We start from the raw sequence: 23,171 nt of genomic DNA, 5'->3' as shown, positions 1-23,171 counted from the left end.
AGTGGCCGCCTTGTCGGAGTGGCCAGCAGAGCAAGGACTGCTGCCATGCATGCATGCATGCATCCTGTACCATGTGCATCTCTGCAAGTCGATGCAATGCAAGCATGGTCGAGACTCGAGAATGAATGAATGGAGCACTCGGACATGTTTAATGCATGTACTGCTCTCTGACCGTAGCTAACAACAACCTCCCTTGACTCCCATCACCCTATGTCTGTCCGTCGTTTTTTCTTTCTTGCTCGTTTTCCATTTCATTCCCATACACGCCCGGCCAAATGGAATGGAACACGGAACAGCAACATCTCGCTCCTCTGCTACGTGTCGCCTCTTCGTCTTCTCCTCCTCCAGTACCAGTACGTCTTGCCTATTAATTGGAGCGCGCTAGGCCAAAGGCCTCCAGTGGTGGTCTGGTGGACTGGGCGGTGAGCCGTGCGTGGGAAGGACACGCGACCTGCAGCTCGATCGGTAGCCATGGCGGGCACGCCGTCGCCGTTGCCGCGGTGGGCGCCGACGCCGAGCCCGTGGCGGCCGCTATGGCGCTGGGGCGGCGGCACGCCTGACGCTAACCATCATCAGCATGGCGGCCGAGGCGGCGGCACGGGCACCAGCTGGTGGTCGTCGCTCGCGAGCGGCGTCTTCGCATGGGTCGGCCGCGGGCGTCACCGAGGCACGGCCAGCGACAACAGAGCCTGCGGCGTCGTCCCCGGACGATCGGGGTGCGAGCTGCAGGCGGTGGTGGTGCCATCGTCGGCGGCAGAGGCCGGCGCTGGCGGCGACCCCAGGGCATTCCTGACGTGGGAGGACGTGCGCGTGACAGTGGCCGGCGGCCGGCGCGGGGCGCCGGACGTGAGGATCCTGGACGGGATCAGCGGGCACGCGCGGCCCGGGGAGGTGCTGGCCATCATGGGCCCCTCCGGCGGCGGCAAGACCACGCTGCTCGACACCCTCGCAGGTGCGTGTCTGTCCCTTCGTCACCTCGTCATCTGTCGTCTCATCTCATCTCGTACCGAGTCCTCCTAAAAAAGCAACAACATGTTCCACTCTCAAGTCATCTATGTGCCCCTACGCATGCACTCTCGATGAAGTCCAAAAACAAGCATCAACAATAATACGTACTACTACATGTGGATTGTGGACTAGTAGTTAATTACATCATGTCTCTACTACTGTTTTGGGCCATGTTGGAGTCCTCTTCTAATTAATTATAAAACATTATGTTACGACTTACGCCCTCCGTCCCAGAAAAGATGCAATTCTATAACAGATATAAGACTATTAGGGCCACTAAACGGTCTCTAAGCTATATATTGCCCCACTCCAAGGAAAATTAATGAAAACAAAACACTCTATATCTGGTGCAAGCCTCCTACTAACAAGTTGTTGTTGGATGTGCGCTAAGGTTTTCATTTTCGAAAACTTACAGTTTCCACTTTATATATATATATATATATATATAATAACTTATTCTGTTGCCATTTTGAGTTACGATAATTATTATGCTAATTTACATGATTATAGTAACTCCTTACTAAGTGGTTTACTATAATATTACGGTAAATATCCCCATGTGTTATAGTAACATTATTATAGTAAATATGTATTCACTTTATCGTAAATTAAGTATAAAAATATCATAAATGGAGGTGGCTACAAAATAACTTATTCTATAGCTAGCTACCGAATATACTCTCCCTATATATATATATATATATAATGTTTCACATAACGTATATGGAAACCACATTCAAATCCCGTCGTTGCTATCTGGGCACTTGCTTGATGAAGTCACCCACCAATCTGCAACGGAATTATAAGAAGAAGGCTGAGTGTGTAACTGTATTCTTAGATTTTCCATATATTTGTAATAAGACCGTCTTCTAGACATCCACCGCAAAGGGGCAAAGAAGACATATAGATGCAGCCTAGCTTCCTGATCCCCGTGACAGAGAGCACAAGAAGTTTGATGTGGCTAGCATGACCTAATTGCTTTCCTTTCTTAATTGACAGGCAAAGCTCCTGCCATTGCTCTTACAAAAAATCAATAATGGTGTTAAGTCAAACAAGTTTAAGTTTTACTAAATTTATATAAACTAATAATGATAATTATCATACTAAATAAGCATCGCCAAATTTGTCATGTGTTATGTTTTCATAATATATCTATTTGAAGTTATAAAAGTTGTAATCATTTTCTATAAATTTTGTTAAATTTATAACAGTTTGACTAGAACTAGATTCATAGTTTGTGTATCTTTTTTGGGATAGAGGTAGTATGGCTGTGTTTAGTTGGGTGAAATTTGAGATTTTGCTACCGTAGCACTTTCGTTTTTATTTGGCAATTAGTATTCAATCATGGACTAATTAGGCTCAAAACGTTCGTCTCGCGATTTCCAACAAAACTGTGCAATTAGTTTTTTTCGTCTACATTTAATGCTCCATGCACGTATCGCAAGATTCGATGTGATGGCTACTGTAGTACTTTTTGGGAAAACTTTTTGGAACTAAACAAGGCCTATATAACAGGCGGTGCAACTCATTCGTATCAGACGTATATGCAAATAAACCTTGTCTGCTTGTATTTTTTTTTAAACTTCCTCAGACATGTGCTAATTTACGAAATGGAGTTTAAACTGAATGTTCCATGCAAGATAAGTACACATATGAGGTCCTTCGTTTGGACATATTTCATTCCAAATGGTCTCCCACACATACAGGTGGGGAAGTACACAGCTTGCTTGCTTAAAACTGCACTCCATACCATGCCAAAGTAGTAACAGGACAACTAAGGGCAGTCCCAATGCTAGAAACTACATATAGTTTCTATACCAATTAATTTTCATAGACACTATGTATAGAAACCATGGTTCCAATGGATAGTTTCTACAGAATAATTTTTTATCCAATCACATACACTCTCTCTCCATTCGCTACCAATCACATCCCTTCGTGTCTTGATTCTCGTGTAGACATGGTTTCTAACTTAGACCCGGTTTCTATGATTTTTGTTCTCTCTCTTCAATAACTACCTTGCCACATCAGCAAAATATTTAGGTGGCAGTACAATTAATGTCCATAGAAACTATAGTGGTTTCTACATTGGGAGTGCTCTAAGGAAAATACTAACATAAACCTAGATAATGATGTTTTACGTAGAGGTTGCAAAATCTCAGAAATTGCAGCAGAAGTAGTACGTTGCAATCATTGGCCATCACTATTCATATCTCGGCGCGCTGCCGTCCAAATTAATGGTGGTTCCGCTTCCGCAACAACTTGGCATTGACAGCATTAATTTCCCATGGATCCCACACCATTCATTCAGTTTCAGTGAGCACTCACGTTAGGCTCAGCAGAAATCTACATGCCGGCCGGCCCATTCAGTTCAGTCCAATCAAAACATTATTAGTAACATTGCTCGCAAGTACCATACCATACGTGAAGGACCACCCTACCCTACATGGTCCTTTTTCGAAAGAAAAGATAAAAGACTTGCTTTAATTTTGATCATTCTTCTCTAATTTTGATCCTTTATGACACCAAATAAGTATTATTATTAGATTCTTCATTAATTATATTTTTCAATGTATACCTATCTGATGTTATAAAATCTTTATAATTCTCTCTATAACTATGGTTAAACTTGAGTTGTTTTGACTCTCCAAAAAAAATTGGAATGACTAATAATTTGGAACGGAGAGGATAATACTTTTTTTATGCACTATGTGTAGATAATTTGGAATCGAGGGAAGTAATTAAGTAGCTGAATAACTTTGTACTCCTACTGATTGTGGTCATGAGCAGTATTTGATTTGTGTGTCTAATAAAAGTACACGTGCATGTTTATTTGTGGTTGTTCACATATCCTTGTGCCAGTTATGCAAAGTCGTTATCTGGATGTGAGGCATATGAAAATCACAGTTTTCTACTTGATACCAGCACAATTTTCTATCTGCCATTTGAGGCAAAAAATAAATAAATCTATCTGTCATGTTAGCTGGGACCCAATAAATTTTGATCATTCTTCTTTGTGATTGTAGTCTTATGGTTGTGTGCAGCTGTAGAGGCTGGAACCAAGTTCTCACTTCTCTAAAAGGCTAGCTATTCCTGAAACCAAACACCTCGTATGTAAATGTATAAGCACTACTGTAGGGTAACAACTAACAACTAATATCGTACCTACTGATTGCGGTCATGACGAGTATGATTTGCGAGTCTAATAATAAAAGTCCACGTGCATGTTTATTGTGCTAGCTATGAAAAGTCCTTATATGAATGTGTGGCATATGAAAATCATAGTTTCCTACTTGATAGCAGCACAATTATTTACACAAATTTCCTTCTTTCTGTGTCATGTTAGCTGGAACCCCAACAATATCACTTATCGCCCCTATATGTTTTCAACATGGTTTATTAGGGAAGCAAGGGTATAAGTGCTCAAACTGTCATTATAACATTATCCGCTAAGCACCAAATGAGGGTCGTCAACGGTAACTGAAATGATGGGATCAGCACAAAATACTCCTCCTTCCAAGTGCTAGTACGAGTGCAGTATGGAGAAAAAAAAATCATTCGGAAAGAACAAGGCGTGTTTTGTTTTGAAAAAGTAAAACTTTGGGATATTTTGATTTCAGCTTTTTAGCGAAAACAATCTGGAAGTTCCATGTCCTGCCTCTAATGAATGACAAGGATTATAATCCCTAGTAAAAACAGTACTTGAAACTGATACAGATACAAACTGCTCAACCATGCAAGTACAGAACTGAAAAATCATGGCAAGATAGCTTTCATGTTTATGTCAAGATGAGTTATTTCCTCAAGAAAGACGGCCCTGTTGGCCCTCGGAACCACGAGATGGATCTCAGATTCAGATCGGATCCGGAAAAGCCAGAGGGCAGCTTGGCCTTGGCCGCTTGTTGGAATTGGAAATGCAATGGCTTGTTTGTACAATAGCACTGCCCCTGCTTTTATGTGCAAGGGGCAGAGAGCATCTTCTACTTTTCTACTTGCTCAAGCATATCCTAGCCACTAAAGTGGATGCTGAGCATATTCTTAATGCAAAAACAAACTTGCAGAAAAAGTAAGATACAAGTGCCGAGCACTAGGCTTATCTATCATTCTCCCCCCTAAGCCTTATGTCGAGCACTGGAAGTGATCTGCTATAGCCCAATCCTCTCCCTCATCTTTTGGAACATGGACTTTCCCAGCGACTTGGTGAGGATATCAGCCAGATGAAGAGCCGCTCTGCCTGCTCTGAAATAGACTGGTCGCCGAGGATGTTCACCATCGTGCGGTACCATAGAGGCTCATTGTGGTAGTAGGCGTCCAGGCAGTCTTCATCGTCCTCCAGTGGAGTCGCAAACTCGATCTCACACTGCCGACCAGTAGGCGAGGTAGGAGATGCCGTAGTCGGAGACAAAGATGGTGTGGTCAGATCGGCTGCTGGTGGAGTTTCTATGGCCGCTGAACAGTTTCTGGTGGTCGGAGTGGGTGCTGGTGTGGTCCGCTGTGGTGCCGATGTGGTCCACAATGGTGCTAGAGTGGTCAACTGGGTTGCTGATGAGCTTTCAACCGCCGCCGACCAGTTTCAGAGCTCCTTCGGATTTGGTGATGGCAAGTGCGGCGGATCTGTTGATGTGGTCGGAGAGGCTAGTGATGTGGTCAGAGACACCGAGAGGTGCACTCTGCGCTCCCCCAGCTCCTCCAGCCCACGTGTACTCGATGGTGAAGTCATGTAGAGCCACCGCCGATCCATCATCAGCCATCTTGTCCCACACCCAGCCGTGGCCCTTGTCTAACACGATGTCGCGAGCCACTTGGACACGCCGTGTCACCGGGTCGAACACATGGTAGGCTTTAGCCCCCTCTGTGTTGCCGATGAAGACCCCTGGTGAACTCTGATCGTCAAGCTTGCCATCATGGTTGAGCTCCTTGACGAATGCCAGGCAGCCAAACACTCGTAGGTAGCCGACCACCAGCTTGCGCCCATGCCAGGCCTCATACAACATCTTGCCATCGAGCGCCTTGGTCGGCAAGCGGTTGAGCAGATGCACAACGGTCATCACCGCCTCTCCCCAATAGATCGCCGGCATCCCTCTCTGCTTGAGGAGGGCGCGGGCGGTAGCCACCACCGTCTGGTTGCAGCGCTCGATGATGCCATTCTGCTATGGGGTGTATAGGGTGGAGAAGTGGCTCTGAATCCCCTCATTGGCGTAGTATGCCATGAACTCAGCCGCCATGAACTTGCCGCCATTGTCTGTGCGTAGCACCCGGAGCTTGCAGCCGCATTCCTTCTCGGTAGCCGCTTGGTGGAGCTTGATGGCGTCCGCTGCTGCCGCCTTGGTGTCGATCAGGTCTACCCACATGTAGCAGGACATGTCATCGACAAAGGAGGAGGAAGTAGCGCCGTCCTCCAGGTGTAGACAGTGTCACAGGGCCGTAGATGTCACTGTGTATGAGCTCCTTCTTCTCCTTGGCGTAGAAGCTGGCCTAGCAGGGAAAGGGGAGCCACCGCTGCTTAGTGAGGATGCAGGTGTCGCAAAATTGCTCCACATGGTCGATGCGTGGCATGCTCCGCACCATCTCCTTGTTGCTGAGCAGCTCCAGGGCCTCGAAGTTGAGGTGTCCGAATCGCTCATGCCACCGCCAAACATCGTCATCACGGCGGGCTACAAGGCACACTGGTTATGCCACCTGCACATGGAAAACATAAAGGCAATTTGTGCCTCTGTTCACCTTAGTGAGAAGTCGGCAATGGCGATCCTAGATGCGTAGTATCCCATGCTCGATCTCTAGGCACGAGCCATTCTCATCCAGCTATCCCAAGCTAATGATGGAGTTCCTCAGTGTGGGAATGTCATAGACACCGGTGAGCAACCAGTGCTCGCCAGTCTTGGTGGTGAAGACAACCGAGCCAAGCCTTGATCTCGACGGTGGAGGCATCGCCGAACTTGATGGAGCCTTTCATACTAGAGTCACAGTCGGAGAAGAACTCACGCCGACCAGTCATGTGGAGGGTGGCGCTAGTGTCGAGGTACCAGCCATCGATCGTGTCATCACTAGGGCCGGGACCAGGACCGAGGAAGGCGTGGGCGCGCGGTTTGTCGAGGTGGAGCAGGGCAGAGCCGGCCGATGAGGGAAGGGGAAATCTTGAATCTTTCTCCTCCGCCCCTATTTCTTGCCGTAGCTCAACGCACCAATGCACCAAGAACAATGCATGGTCCCCCTCCTCTGCTTGTGTGATGTGAGCCTACCCACCGCGATGTGGAGGAAGGTGGCAGTCCTTGGCCCAATGGTTGGTACTGCCATAGTTGAGGTAGGTATCATCCCGGGTCACCTTGAGCTCGGCGGTAGTGCCGCCATCAGCACTAGCCAACGCATGAGGTCCTTCTCCTTCTTCTTGCCGCCGCGTGGTTGCCGACGACGCTCCCTAGGTGGACCAGTGTCAGAAGCCTCGCCCTTCTTCTTCTTCTCGAAGGCCTGCCACTGCTTGGCGGTGTAGAGCAACTTGCCTCCGGTGGTACTTGGCTCGGTGTGGGGCTCCTCCTCATGATCTTGCACCGCCTTGATCCTCTCGGTGACCTCCTCGCTAGAGAGCACCTCAAAATCGAGAAGCGTCTCGATCGCCAGCATGATCTGGGAGTACTTCTTGGGGATGCAGCGTAGGAGCTTCTCCACCACGTGTCGACAAAAGATGCTCGGTAGTCCACCGAGGGATATCCCACGATGGTAGATTTGTCGTAGAGGTGAGTGAGATGGTAATACAAGCACCAAGACACAAGATTTAAATAGGTTCGGCCATCAGTATGATGTAATACCTACATCCTATGTTCTGATGTATTGCATTGAGATGTATCGATCGTTGTGTAGATGTATGTATCTTGTCCGCTAGGGGACCCCTGCATCTCCTTATATACTCTGGAGGGGCAGGGTTACAAGGAAAGTAGCCTATTTGGTACTATACAATATCTTGCAGTGCACGACGAGCAGCGCCGTGCACGCCATGATCTTGTCGGCTGGGCCACCTCTGATGGTGCGGCCCATGTCTTGTCTTGTGGATACCGGGGGCCATACCCCCACAGCTAGTCCCCAAGCCTGACAGTAGGTGATGTAGTCACGTGGTGCCAGGGTCAGAAAGTAGAAGACTAGCCGAGCAGGCAGCCAGTCGCCGGGTGTAGCCACAAGATGAGAAAAAGCACATTCACCGCAAGGTGAAGTGTGCCCACTTAGTCCTCGAGCCTGTTGGAAGATGAAGAATGAATCTTGTAGCAGGGTCAAAGGAAAAGAAGTCTAAAAGCTTGCTGACGTTGTCTGACATGTGCGTATCAAGACCCCAGACGTGCTGCCCAAGATCAGCACCCTTATCCGAACAGCACGGAGCAGCTTGATAGCACACCGACAAGACGTAGCAAGATTCGAGTAGCAAGGGAGTCCCCAGCGTCGCTGGCGATGTCCGAGCATCGAGGAGCGAGGAGTCCCCGATGTCGCTGGCGATGACCGAGCACTGAGAAGCGAGGAGTCCCCGGCGTCGCTGGCGATGACCGAGCACCGAGGAGCGAGGAGTCCCCAGCATCGCTGGCGAGGTCCGAGCACCGAGGAGTCTTCGGCGCAGCTGGCGACGTCCGAGCAGCGAGGAGTTCCCGACGTAGCTGGCGATGTCCGACCACCGAGGAGTCCTCGACGCAGCTGGCGACGTCCGAGTAGTGAGGAGTTCCCAGCATCGCTAACAATGATCGAGCACCGAGGAGCGAGGAGTCCTCGGCGTCCCTAGCGATGACCGAGCACCGAGGAGCAGGGAGTCCCCGACGTCGCTAGCGATTTCTGAGCACCGAGGAGCGAGGAGTCCCCGGCATCGCTGGTGATATCCGAGCACCGAGGAGCGAGGAGTCCCCGGCGTCACTGGCGATGACCGAGCACCGAGGAGTCCCCAACGTAGGCGGTGATGTCCGAGCACCGAGGAGTCCCCAGCGAAGCTGGTGATGTCCGAGCCCCGAGGAGCAAGGCGTCCCCGGTGCCGCTGGCGATGACCGAGCACCGAGGAATCCTCGGCGTAGGTGGCGATGTACGAGCACTGAGGAGTCCCAGGCGAAGCTGGCGAGGTCTAAGCACCAAGGAGTCCCCGGCAAAGCTGGCGATGATCGAGCACCGAGGAACAAGGAGTCCCTAGCATCGCTGGCAAGGTCCAAGCACTGAGGAGTCTTCGGCACAGCTGGCGACGTCCGAGCGGTGAGGAGTTCCCGGCTTAGCTAGCGACGTCCGAGTAGTGAGGAGTTCCTAGTGTCGCTGGCGATGACCGAGCACCAAGGAGCGAGGAGTCCTCGGTGTCGCTGGCGATGTCCGAGCACCAAGGAGCAAGGAGTCCCCAGCATCGCTGGCGATGACCGAGCACCAAGGAGCGGGGAGTCCCCGACGTCACTAGTGATTTCCGAGCATCGAGGAGCAAGGAGTCCCCGGCGTCGTTGGCGATGTCCAAGCACCGATGAGCGAGGAGTCCCCGGCGTCGCTGGCGATGACCGAGCACCGAGGAGTCCCTGGCGTAGGCGGCGATGTCTGAGCACCGAGGAGTCTCCAGCGAAGCTGGCGATGTCTGAGCGCCGAGGAGCGAGGAGTCCCTGTCGCTGCTGGCGATGACCGAGCATCAAGGAATCCCCGGCATAGGTGCCGATGTTCGAGCACTGAGGAGTTCCAAGCGAAGCTGGCGAGGTCTGAGCACCAAGGAGTCCCTGGCGAAGATTGCGATGTCCGAGCACCGAGGAGTCCCCGGCGCCGCTGGCGATGATCGAGCACCGAGGAATCCCCGACATAGGCGGTGATGTTTGAGCACCGAGTAGTCCCAGGTGAAGCTGGTGAGGTCCAAGCACCGAGGAGTCCCTAGTGTAGCTAGCGACGTCCGTGCAGTGAAGTGTGCCCACTTACTCCTCGAGCACAAAGAAACCGAGCGCTAAGAAGTCCTCGGCGTAGCTGGCAATGAAGCACGAGTGACAAATAGTCTGGTCAACTGGTCGGCGGTGAAGTGAGCATTGAGTAGAAGCGACCGGCGAACAGTCCGATCAACTGGTCGGCGACGGAGTCCATGAACCAAGCGGTCCGACCAGTTGATCGGTGGAGAAGCCCGAGCACCAGTTGATCCGATAACCTAGACGATTAACCTGCAATACAAACATGTAGAACGGGTAGTACATGATGTAAAAATATATGAACTCTAGAGAAAAAAATAGCGTATGTAGCTTGGTGATCAGTTGGAGCGAAGATGTATTTAATATAAACCGCTGAACAGTTAGTGTGTAGCTGAGTCTCTAGCCCTTGCTAGCCTGTTAACCATAACGCGGAGCGCGGAGCGCGGAGCCCGTGCACGTGTAGGAGGAACAAGGGTCGCTAAGGAGCTGTTGCCAACCACCCATAATGCAGAGGGCAGATGCTCGTGCACGTGTAGGGAGGAGCCGAAGACAGGGCCGTCTCTGGAGGCGTCTGAGCATCAACAAGACTGTTCGGGGGTTCGAAAAATCGTTTGGAGAGCAAACATGGAGAAAACAACTCAGAGAAACATCATGGCGATTGACGAAGATTGGAGAATATTTAGAAAAATATTAAAGCATAACTTAGCTTTAGACAGAATGACTGGTCGATGGTGTATGGCGTTATCTGGTCGGCGAGAGGATGGACGTCTTCAACCTGGTTGATGAATTTGCCCCATAGGGCATCTTGGAAGGTGGCGGCGACGTTGGTGAACCTGAAGGGTTGGTCCATAACCCCTGGAGTTTCCCAAGCAGCCTCTGATAGATCTGGAACGGAGGGTGGTCAGCGCTGAACCAAAGTGTCCAGAGCTGATTCGGCGATGGAGAGGCAATCGGCGAGCTTTAGACCGACCCGATCGATGGATATGATCAGATCGTCGTTGTTGATCTGCCTCTTCTGGTAGCGAGGAAGTGGGCGGCGTGTTGTTGATGAAGGTGACCTCGGAGGTGGTTCCGAGATCGGATCTGTAGTCGCAGGGGCTGATGTAGCCGGTGATGAATCGTCATGTGGACTGGCATGGATCTCCATGAGATTGATGACGAGAACGCGCTGTTGATTTGAGGTCCATCTGGCTCGCCATGGATCAAGCGCACACCCCTACCTGGTGCACCAACTGTCGATAGAATATCGTCGACAGTCCTCCAAGGGGTATCCCATGAAGGTTGATTGATCGGAAGGGGAGCGTGAGATCAAGAACTAGAAGGCAACAGAGACACACGAGTTAGACAGGTTCATGCTGTCAGTATGACGTAATACCCTATTCATGTGGTTTGTTGGTTTGTATTAGCTACCGTATGATATTGCGTGAGTTTGGAGGGGGTCCCTGCCCGCCTTATATAGTCTGGGGAGCAGGGTTACAAGTCGGTTAGATCTGAGAGATAACCGAAAAGTAATAACTGATTACAGGAATCTTGAGATCATACATATCCTAACAAATCTCATAGTATCTTTAGGATATCTTCCAGATGCCTTGCAGAAGGTGTCGACCAGAGTCGTGCCCCGCAAGGCTTTGTCTTGTGGGCTGGGCCACCCCTGAGGGTGCAGCCCATGTGGTCTGCCATGGGTACCCGGGGTCATACCCCCCACACCACGCGAGTGTCGGTGATGTCATGGTCGCCGTTGCGCGCCATCTGCTCCTTCAGGCTAGAAAGGTGAAAGGCAAAGTCCTCGACCTCATCACCAAGGTTAAAGGCAAGGCCTTCCTACTCCTATCGAAGTCGCTGCAGCGTCGCTCGACGGATCCGGTGATCGTCGAGGCGTGCAGTGGCGATGGAGTCATAGACCTCCTTTGCTGTTGCCTTGTTGGCGAGGGAGGCGCCGATCTTTGGCAACATGGTGGCGCACAACGCCTCCAGCACTCGCTGATCGTCGTGGAGCTCGACATCCCCGAACTCGACCATGTCCCAGATCTGCCACACCTGCATCTTGACCATCATGAATAGGCTGCACTCATGGTAGTTGGTCGTCGTGAGCATCGGCAATGGCGTCCCCGTTCTGGAGTCGCGGTAGATGGTCTCAACCATCGGCTGCACCACCGGCGAGCGGCCGTGGCATCCATGGTGTTGTTCTGGTGACGGCAACTGAAGACGACGCTCTGCTGGGCTTCGCGACCCGCCGACTAGCTCCTGCTCAATCTCGACGCGCAGCACTGCAGCCGCGGCCGCCGCGACTTGAGCCGTAGCCACCGCGTGCCTAGCCATCTCGACCGCTGCCGCAGCCGTAGCCGCTGCCTCTGTGGTAGCAAGGCGCATCGCGCGATCGTCGGCTCCTGCAGCTGCTGCACCACCAGCGGAGCGGCGGTGCGCGCTCTCTCGATCTCACTGGCAATGGACATGGCTGCTCACCGGACTCTCAAGAACTCCGGCTCCGATACCAGTTGTTAGCCCTTGGAACCACAAGATAGATCTCAAATTTAGATCGGATTTGGGAAAGTCAGAGGGCAGCTTGGCCTTAGCAGCTTGTTGGAATTGGAAATGCAATGGCTTGTTTGTACAATGGCACTGCCCCTACTTTTATGGGCCAGGAGCAGAGAGCATTTTCTACTTTTCTACTTGCTCAAGCATATTCTAGCCACTAAAATGGATGCTGATCATATTCCTAATGCAAAAGTAAACTTACAAGAAAAGTAACATAGAAGTGCGGAGCACTAGGTTTATCTATCAGGTCCATGTATACGTGGACGGTGGCCTGATTCTTCCGGGCAGCTTATACTTATTGGTTGATCAGCCTTTGGCCTGCCATTTCGCATTCATCACGGGGGCCTGATGAACTGTCCATAACAGGGTGTGCTTTTAATTAGTTTGCAGAGACCATAATCTGTTATGGGGATCCAGTCTAGATTCTCCACCAAACAGTTTTAATTGATGATTGGAATAGTCCTTCCAATGACATGTTTGGATCCACCAACTAAAGTTTAGCTACCTAAAATTTCATAGCTAAACTTTAGCCAACTAAAAATTGTATCTAATAAACTTTTAGTTGAGGTGTTTGGATCCTCCGGTTAATAGACCCAGCTCAACTTTAGCTGATTTTAGCTGGGTTGAAACAGCTAAACCTTAGTTAGTCTTTTAGCTAGACCGTTTGAATCCATAACAGCTAAATTTAGTCAGCTAAAGTTTAGTTTGTGATCCAAATAGGCCTATAATCATGCATATGGGAGTATTTGTGTTGGGAAAATAGACGGATGCCGCTTTCTATCCCTCTTTTCATTATTTATTTATTGTATTTCCTCATTAATATGGGAGTATGGTGCAATGCCAATATTATTTTTAATGAGAGTATATTGGATGAACGAAAATGGAAGCCACTCGACACTTGGATTTTCGTTACTTTGTGTAACTCTTGTCGTTATTACCATTTCACTGCAGGAAGGTTAGGACCAGGCATGAATAAAACAGGGCTGATTTTAATTAATGGCCGCCAGGAGAAGCTTGCCTATGGAACCTCGGTAAGACAAAATCAACCTCTTTCTCATAAACACTGATGATTGCAGAGGCTGCAATAATTGTAACACAAATTTTGCTTAAGGACATCATTCTTATATAGTATACACCACCAACTTTTTAATTTGTCCAGCACCATTATGAAAACATATATATATATATATATATATATATATATATATATATATATATATATATATATATATATATATATATATATATATATATATATATGTGTGTGTGTGTGTGTGTTCGTGGACATCTCAACCACTAAAATAACCATTTATCTACCATCACGAGAGATGCGAGATATGAAATGTCCCTTTTACCCTCCATTCTATCTTCTTCCTTTATCTACCTTTTCTCCTAATGGCGCCCTCTCCCCATGGTGCTAGTGGCCGGATGTCGTGGCTACTCATCTTCGCGCTAGCAGCGGCGTGCCGCACTTCTAACTCCCACGTTGTTGGCCATGCATTGGCGAGCTCTGCTCCTTGCTGTGACCGAGCCCCCACAGCCACGGTTTGCCCTGCTTGCCTTCGAGCTCTTTCTTATTCGTGGGTCACTGTGCTTGTGCTCGGTGTGCCAGCGTCTGCCGCACCACTCACCTGTCCATCCCCCTGTTGCTGCTCCACCCTACTCGTCGTTGATCTCAACCCTATGTGCGGGTTACTACGCCGATGCTCCACCAGCCAACGTCCTCCACCCCACTTACTGGCCTAGGGTTCTCTACGACACCTCCATCCCACTCACTGTTGAGCTCTAGCCCATGTGTGGGTCGCCATGCCTCTGCTCTGTGCGCTGGTGGCCTTTTCCTTGCTCGATGGCAAAACCCCAAGGCGGCACCTCTAGGCTATGCATGGGTCTCCATGCCAACAACAAAGCTTCAACCCAAGCATCGTATATACCACCATTTTAGCACCTTAGCTCATGCTCTCCATGGCTCTGTCATCGACCTCCAGGAGCAGAGAGACGGGGTTGCTCTAGCATATCTTTGGCGGGTGTAGACAAGGTAGAGAGGAAGAAGAAGGTAAAGTGGAGGACAAAAGAGACATTTTATACCTCATCTCTTTATATGTTGTTGAATAAATGATTATTTTAATGTTTGCGATGTGTATGAGAAAATATATAAAATTTCGTAGTGGTACTGGACAAATTTAAGAGTTACTGGCATGTATGGTTGTATTAGGAAATACCGCATGAGAAGGTGAGCAAAATTTGCCTAATAATTATATGAACTAGTCCATCAACCCGTGCGCACGGGCTAGAATTTTAGGAGATATAACTATTAGTTATTGTTTAATACATATGACGAATAAAGAATTACTTATATTAAATTTATGTTTTTGTCTTTGTTTATTTTCTAACATAAAAGATACTCGTAGTTTATATCCAATTATCATTAACTTATTAATACTTTTAGGCAAGAGCTGATCTTTAAATTTTTTCATTCATATTGTTATTTTTTCTTTACATGGTACCTTTGTATATTTTAAATACACAATTACTTTGAAACCTTACCATTAACTATGGTGGTTATTGTTGCATCATGTATCTTGCAAAGTCATGAATCTAAATTTTGATCAAATTTTATTCTTATTGATTACTACAGATTATTTTTATCGTCAAGTTAAGCTAAAACTATTGTGCTTGTATTTTTTTGTTAACTCTCTTTTTAGCACTTTTTAGAATAAGAATTTTAGGTCATAGAGTACATTCATAAATACTATATTACCATAACCAATAATTTGAATCATGCGCCATATCGCTTAACATAATTGATGGAGCATGAAGCGAGATCTCAGATGTTGGTCACAATGCTAGCCTCAATAGAATTTTAATACTTAAGCCTTATAATGATCGATTTTTACTCTAAAGTAATCTTATAGGGTCAAAAAAATATAGTAACCAGTGGTCTCCCACACTTCTTAAGATGATTGAATTTAACTATCAAAGAACTACATGTGAAGTTATAGTTATATCACCAATATAGATGTGTCAAACATTTTATTTAAAATATATAAATATATCTAATGTAACAACCTATATAAATTATATGTCATAGTTACTAATAGGGTTAAACAATTTTTTAGTATAATTAGTATATGACTTGTTAAGGAAATATTTTTTTATGTAATGAAACATAAGATATTGCTCACGTATGCTTGTGTGACACACACGTATGCTTACTTTAATCAAATTAATATATTTAATATTGATAGAAGTGGGCAATATTGAAACATATATATGCTCTGTGGTTAAACATTTTTAGTAGAAGATTTTGACAATTTATATGTAGATTCAAGGGGATACTTAATTTTTCTAATAATAAGATGAAAATTAGGTTACGTAAAATATCTATCCTAATAGGAGGACACATGTAATTAGATGTAAATTTAGGTCTACTTTAGATCATGTTGTTTTTCGCAATAGCAATGGAGGGTAATTATTTAGAAAATAAAATATTTTCGAGAGCTATTATTATCAATGTTGATTAGGTTATACTAAATTGATGGTTAGATGTTTCTGAGTTTTGTGAGATTTTTTAGGATCTATATATTGTTTTTCTATTGAGTCTTGACAGGATTAATTTGGAGGCTCCATTCGGGACATCTAGATAGAATTTATAGTATTTATCTTTTTCTTGAATCATATGTATTTAGTTGAAACATAATCTTAAGATATATAAACTCTTGTTGCATCTCTTTTTGTGACTTCATGAATTTATAGTTTGGCTTTCAACTTTCAATGGAGTTGTTGCAAATTTGTCCAGTTGTTAAGTAAAAACTCTAGTTTTTTAAATCTTTTATTCAAAAAGTTGTTTTATTATTAAAGAGAGTTTAGGTCCAAGTAGTATTGTTTTCCACATGTTAAGTTGAAACTCAACTTGCACCGCGGCACTGGACATGTTGAATTTGTTATATCACATGATTATATGTGTAGTATTATTTTATATATCATAGAGTGCTTAAAATTAAATTACCAATATTTATATATTTATATGATATAATATTTTAGTCCATCAACTCGTGCTTCTGCACGGGGTAACTTTAGATAAGCAATAGAAAACCCTATTTAATATATATTAACTAATAAAAAATTCTTCATATAACTAACTTTTATTTGAATCTAGACTTCCAGATTTACACATGTGTATAGAGTTGGCATTGGCATGTCTGAGAGGGATCGTCGTGGCACAACTAATGATCTAACATTACTTTGATTCCAATGCTTGGTGTTTTATTTTCCTTTGTTTTGTGTCCCAGTATGGCTAACTCCGTGCAGTATATGGACATGTTGGATGTCCCTCTTTAGGAATTGAATTGTGTGGATAACAATATTGAAATGTTAGTTCATATGCGGACCTGCAAATAAAAATTAATAACATGATTGAGTCTTGAATATTGAGATCCGTACCTTCAATTGTTTTCATAAATTGTTGTTTTCCTTTGATTTTTCTGATGAAATTTTTTAGGTTAATGGGGAAGTCCATTTCATAGATATTTGGTTTGTCATTTGTTGGTTTCTGAACTTTTGCTTGTGAATGGCTTCATCGACATAATTAAGTCAATGCTCCAACTTCCTTGACATATCGCCATTACATGTTTCAATTTATTTGATATGTATTTATTGCGTTGTTTAAAGGGAGGTGGTGCATGATTATGTTTCCATCGTGGTCAGAGGTTGTGCCACTTCTTTTAGAATCATCTTGTTGATATAGATGACTTCTTAGGTTGGCATGATGTTCTACAATGTAGTTTTGTGCTATGTATGATCAATAGATGTGTGATGCGACAATAATTGGATTGATATATTAATCGAAGTAGTATTAATGAAAAAGTTACATGTAGAAGAAAGGAGTTGGTAGATTACCTTGTTGATCTTGGCAATATCATTGTAGTTTCTGCTTTTGAAGGTCACGTGTGACGGTGTGGTGCATCAATGTGTCGTTCAAGCCCTGATGGTGTTTGCTTGTAGACCATATATATCAGGGACGTTTTGGATCCAATGTTCTAAACTTTAGTTGGCTAAAGTTAAGGACTAAAACTTTAGACTACTTAGCTCACATGTGTATGCATTTTTTGTGAGATCGGCTAAATTTCGGACAACACATTTTAGACCTCTTGTTTGGAGCCTTAAAAGCTAAAGTGGTCTAAAGTTTAGTTGCTAAACTTTAGACCATAGGATCCAAAGTTCCAAACACTAAGATAGAATAGTTAGTAGTCTGGATGTCTTTTTCTTTTTGCCTGTGGCAGTATTTTTTAGAGACTTTTGTGAGATTTGGAGTCCCGTTTATTAATTGCATGTCTCACGATAGATATATTGGTATTTTAAGATCGGTTGTCCTGAGGTTAATTTATTACCATAACATATATTTTTTTATTTTATCTAAAAAAGTGTAGATTCTAGGCTAAATTGCTATCTACTATATTGACATATAAATTCGTTACGGTTGCATTAAAATGTTAAAATGTATATTTAATATAATTGAAATTTATTACCATGGAGTCTTAATATAAATTGCAGTCAATAGTCAGCGTTATTGCTATGTCATTTGTTAAATGTATATTTTCCACACACACCATATTTTTGAATAATATTATGTTTTCTACAACAACATATATTAGTATTTACATGTAGATTTGACATATTTTTTTGTTTATTTTTTAAAATGTTTGAGGTACATACGAATATTTATTTTTCATAATGACATTTATGGGTAGGTTGAATGCAATCTTAGGAGGTTATTTTGCATTTTCTTTTATAATGATAAGGAAGCGGAAGTTATAAAAGCAATATGGGTATTTTAAGTTATATCTTTCATAATTGTAGCTGTGAGTAATTTAGATATAAAGTTAGAGGGCTATTTGAAATTATCTTACGGGGTTATTTCAATGCAATCGTACAGGGTCATATAGTAAAGATGGGTAATTTAAATGCAATCTTACGGGGTTATTTGGAATTATGTTTCATAATGATAAAGGTGTGTGTAATATAGATGCAAATTTGAGGGGTTATTTGAATTGTGTTTCATAATGACATATTATCTTGCGTAATGACAGCGGTGTGTAATTTAGATGCAAAATTAGGGGGTTACTTTATGTATTTTTTATTATTGTGAGAATTTGTAGGATTTATTTTTTTCTAGCGCGTCTGGTGGGAATTAACATGGTGTCTCTGTTGGGGCCTCTAATTAGTAATAGTAAGATAAGACGGTTGTATCAAAACTTTTTACATAAGCATGAATAAAATTTCCTTCCTCTAAAAAAAGTTTTCCTATAGACACTGATTGCAATCTTTTTCATGAAGTCGGTGGTTTTCTGTTCCCTTGTATTGTCATGCATTCACTTAATTAGCTCATACTCCTACTGGATCAGTTCAATTATATTCAGTACATATATATTTCATTCAATCCGGACTTACATGTTAACCTTTTGAATTTATAAAACTGTATATGTACAACAAAGGCATACGTTACCCAAGACAACGTGCTGATGTCGACGCTGTCCGTGCGCGAGGCCGTGTATTACTCGGCGCAGCTGCAGCTGCCGGACACGATGCCGTTGCCGGAGAAGCGGTCGCACGCAGAGAGGCTGATCCGGGAGATGGGGCTCGCCGACGCCATGGACACGCGCATCGGCGGCCGGATCACCAAGGGTATCAGCGGCGGGCAGCGGAAGCGGCTGAGCATCTGCATCGAGATGCTCACGCGGCCGCGCCTGCTCTTCCTCGACGAGCCCACCAGCGGCCTCGACAGCGCCGCCTCCTACCACGTCATGAGCCACATCGCCCGCGTCGCCGCCCGCGACGGCATGACGGTCGTCGCCGCCGTGCACCAGCCCAGCGGCGACGTCTTCGAGCTCTTCCACGGCCTCTGCTTGCTCGCCGCCGGCAGGACGGTCTTCTTTGGGACCACCTCTGATGCCACCGAGGTGATCGTCGTACCCTGCCCCTGCTTCGTCTTCTTTTTCTTCTTCTTCGGGCCATCTGAAATAGCGAATTGTCATGGCAGCTGCTGACTTGTGCTCGTCGTTCGTTGCATGCATGCAGTTCTTTACTCTGAACGGCTTTCCATGTCCACACCTGAGAAGCCCGTCGGATCACTTCCTAAGAACAATCAACAAAGACTTTGATGAGGTATATATATGTACTCATTTATGACTTATTAATTACATATTCAGTGCAACTTCACATTTCATTTATCTGATAATACCATTTTATATTATATAGGAAACCGTGGAGAGCTCTAAAGCTAAAAGAAAAACAGCAGCTGAAGCAATAGACATCTTGGCGACTGCATACGGATCCTCCAGTTATTTAGAGAAAACGACAGAACAAATAGTTGAAATGAAAAACATGGTAAGTTGAGCACCCGTACCCACTACTGGAAACGAGAATACCGCACTGACTGCAAAGAGCAATGAGAAATGTATAATTGACCAATCTAAGGATATTTTGACTGCATAAACAATAATTGTTACTCGCTCCTTAGTCCTTAATTACTTCTCTAATAAGATGTGTCCTATACATATATATATATTACAGGATGGAGCTTCATTTAGGAGGAGGGAACAAGCAAGCTTCGCCACAAAGCTCCTTGTGCTCACAAGGAGATCATTCTTGAACATGCACAGGGACATAGGATACTACTGGATGCGTTTGGCCATCTATATGGGCATTGGCGTATGTCTAGGCACTATCTTCTACCAAGTTGGCTATAGCTACAGTTCTATCCAGGTAATTAAACTGGTTAACATGATTTAGTTAGGGTTGTATATATTTTGTATCTGTAACAGTGATAATTTCTCGGATTTTGCAGAGTCGATGTGAAGTAATAATGTATACAATTGCACTTTTAACTTTCATGGCTATTGGAGGATTCCCGTCTTTTGTAGAAGACGTAAAGGTTGATTCTTCACCCATCCAAAAGTGGCCTTTCTTGCTCAAGTCAAATTTATTCAAGGTTATATATTACTACGATGTAATTAATTTTACTCAAATTAGAAGAAAGGTATTCTAGCAAGTAGAGGAACCATATATAAACTATTGGGGTTTTATTTTCCAATATGAAATGCTATATTTTCCATTTAATTTCTAAACCAATTAGTTCAAGCTAGTGAAAAGTAAGTTCAATTTTGTATTACCACATTATTGCTGACGGCCGGTTTTATTGACCTCAATTTCGTGCATATTTTTAACTACTACCATTTCCATACTTGTTTCAGGTCTTCAGAAAGGAGAGGCTGAGTGGCCACTACGGCGTGTCAGAATTTGTGATTTCAAACACCATATCAGCTACTCCGTACCTGTCCGTCATTGCTGTATTACCCGGCGCAATGCTATACTATCTCACCGGACTAACAAAAGGCGTGGATCACTTTATCTATTTCGTCATGGTCGTTTGCATATGTTGCCTTCTAGTTGAGAGCATGATGATGGTTATCGCCGCGATTGTTCCGGACTTCCTAATGGGGATCATCATTGGAGCTGGAGTGCAGGGGGTGATGATGCTCACTGGTGGCTTCTTCCGCCTTCCTAATGACCTCCCAAAGCCCATATGGAAGTACCCTTGCTACTACATGTCCTTCCACAAGTACGCAGTGCAAGGACTCTACAAGAACGAGTTCATGGGGCTGTCTTTCCCAAGTGATCAGCTGATTGAGTCTAATGTCACCATCAGTGGCATTCAGGTTCTCAAGGATAAATTGCAGGTGGAATTGGGGTACTCGAAATGGGTAAACCTTGCCATCCTTTGTGGAATGATGGTGATATACAGGATGATATTCTTCGCCATCGTCAAGATTACTGAGGAAATTCGACAAAAAATGGGAGGCAAACGTGGATGTGTTAGATAGTAGTTGCCTTTTATATATATTTTTTTTTACGAATTACACAAGTACAGACGCAGACGCTCAACACGCATGCACACTCACCCCTATAAACACACATACGCAAACCCTACCCCCTGAGCACCTCCGAGAGACTGTGCCGGCACATCTCGAGATTATGTCTTTCATTTTTCCCATTCTCTTGAATCACTTTACTGGCCTAATTGTATAAACTGCAAATAATGCTTTGGTTGTCTCGCTATGCCATCTTAAAATGGATGGTATGCTATTGAGCTCCCGTCATGGTATCCCATGATGTTACACAAAGAAAACTTTACCACCTCTATGACATATATATAGCTCGCCCGTGAGATGAGGATGAACACGTCGCCGGCAAAGAGCTTACTGCATGCGTGCGAATGCACACACACTCACATGATCACAGTGGAAAAACTTGAACACAATAAAAGCGACGGCCGGGCAACTGAGGCCTGGTGTAGGTTCCAAGGTCAATCCACCTCAAGCCCTGAAGTAAGTTCGTAGCTATTGTTTATTAGTTCACCAACTAGACAACCAAAAACATAGCGATAGTTCCAATGTCAAACACGCTTAAACTAGCTGCGGCTAACATTTCCACTACAATCCAAGCGGCCCCAAGGTGATTTACTTGTATGTCCAGAGTAAACTGCCACTGTGGGTGGTATGTATGCTAACTTCTATTTGCTGAGGACCAAAGCATATGGGCATACGTCGCTATATATCAATGTCTATGTTTGGTGCAACTCCTGGTCATAAACATATATATGTGTACACCTAACCTTATATATGTAACGCGCAACACATTACTAAACAAACACTTTCGAAATTGCTGGTGTATCTTTAATTTATTATAAAACAATTGTGTAACTCGTATCCGTTCATATAAAATGAATAATGTCATAGATTTCGTGCAATCAATTTACTTGCATTGATCACTAATTATGTCTTTCATTTTTCCCATTCTTGAATCACTTTACTGGCCTAATTGTATAAACTGCAAATAATGCTTTGGTTGTCTCGCTATGCCATCTTAAAATGGATGGTATGCTATATATATTTACTGAGCTCCGTCATGGTATCCCGTGATGTTAACCAAAGAAAACTTTACCACCTCTACGACATATATATATCTCGGCCGAGAGATGAGGATGAACACGTCGCCGGAAAGAGCTTACTGCATCGAATGAGCCTCATGACCCAGCGTGGTCGCAGTGGAACCCGTGGCCTAAGTGACTACTTGTGATTTTATTTGCATTTGCATTTGTGGTTTACCTATGACTACTTGTGACTATTTGTGGTTGTGAATGAACCTACTAGTGATTCTGAAGTTTATTTATATTTATGTGTTGTCGATATATCTATATGAACTACATGTGATGCTTATTGTGAACTATGTGTGATTGATGTGATGTTTATTTGAATGTGGTACGTGGCTGTGACCGAACCAAATAAACTGATTATATGTGGTACCTTTGCCGAGTGTTACACTCGGCAAAAAGGGTATTTGCCGAGTGCCATGAAAAATACACTCGGCAAATCAGACACGTGGTAAAAATCTGTGTATTCTGGGACTAAAATGGCTTCTTTACCTAGTGTCTGCGCTGTGACACTCGGCAAAGAAGCCAACATTTGTACGTTTTGGACCGGTCTTTGTCGAGTGTCCGGTATTTGGCACTCGTCAAAGGAGGCAGGTTTGCCGAGAGTCAGATCCAGGATACTCGGCAAACGCGTCGTGACCGTCTCCGCACCGCCACGTTACTTTTTTTCGCCGAACGTCGGTTTCAGCTCTCGGCAAATATCCGAGTGTCCGATAGAAAACACTCGGCAAAGAGACGTTTGCCGTCACTGTAGATGT

The 23,171-nt window shown here is 44.8% G+C and overlaps 1 protein-coding gene across 2 annotated transcripts; it reads left to right on the top strand.

The window, feature by feature from the left end:
• The first annotated feature begins 315 nt into the window (after positions 1 to 315).
• Positions 316 to 22,175, top strand: LOC136484191 (ABC transporter G family member 1-like). 2 transcript variants are annotated; one of them, XM_066481412.1, is made up of 8 exons: positions 316 to 952; positions 13,377 to 13,456; positions 18,917 to 19,381; positions 19,500 to 19,586; positions 19,680 to 19,808; positions 19,995 to 20,186; positions 20,269 to 20,412; positions 20,675 to 22,175. In XM_066481412.1, exons 1-8 carry the CDS (start codon positions 472 to 474, stop codon positions 21,302 to 21,304), a joined length of 2,208 nt encoding a protein of 735 aa, XP_066337509.1. In that variant the 5' UTR covers positions 316 to 471; the 3' UTR covers positions 21,305 to 22,175. The 2 variants fall into 2 exon arrangements, with proteins under 2 accessions (XP_066337509.1, XP_066337510.1); XM_066481413.1 differs by having other exon boundaries at positions 318 to 952; positions 20,269 to 20,355; positions 20,675 to 22,158.
• Positions 22,176 to 23,171: the final 996 nt, after the last annotated feature.

This window comes from Miscanthus floridulus, chromosome 9, assembly GCF_019320115.1.
Source record: "Miscanthus floridulus cultivar M001 chromosome 9, ASM1932011v1, whole genome shotgun sequence".
Lineage (NCBI taxonomy): Eukaryota > Viridiplantae > Streptophyta > Magnoliopsida > Poales > Poaceae > Miscanthus > Miscanthus floridulus.
Note: the sequence above shows the minus strand (reverse complement) of the source record. Positions and strands in the feature narration are given on the sequence as shown.

Bases quoted from the DNA above. Each gene is read 5' to 3' on its own strand.
- LOC136484191 (XM_066481412.1), top strand. From the start codon at position 472: ATGGCGGGCACGCCGTCGCCGTTGCCGCGGTGGGCGCCGACGCCGAGC. The intron at 19,382-19,499 runs GTGATCGTCGTA...GCATGCATGCAG, and splicing joins CCACCTCTGATGCCACCGAG to TTCTTTACTCTGAACGGCTT. The intron at 19,587-19,679 runs GTATATATATGT...TATATTATATAG, and splicing joins TCAACAAAGACTTTGATGAG to GAAACCGTGGAGAGCTCTAA.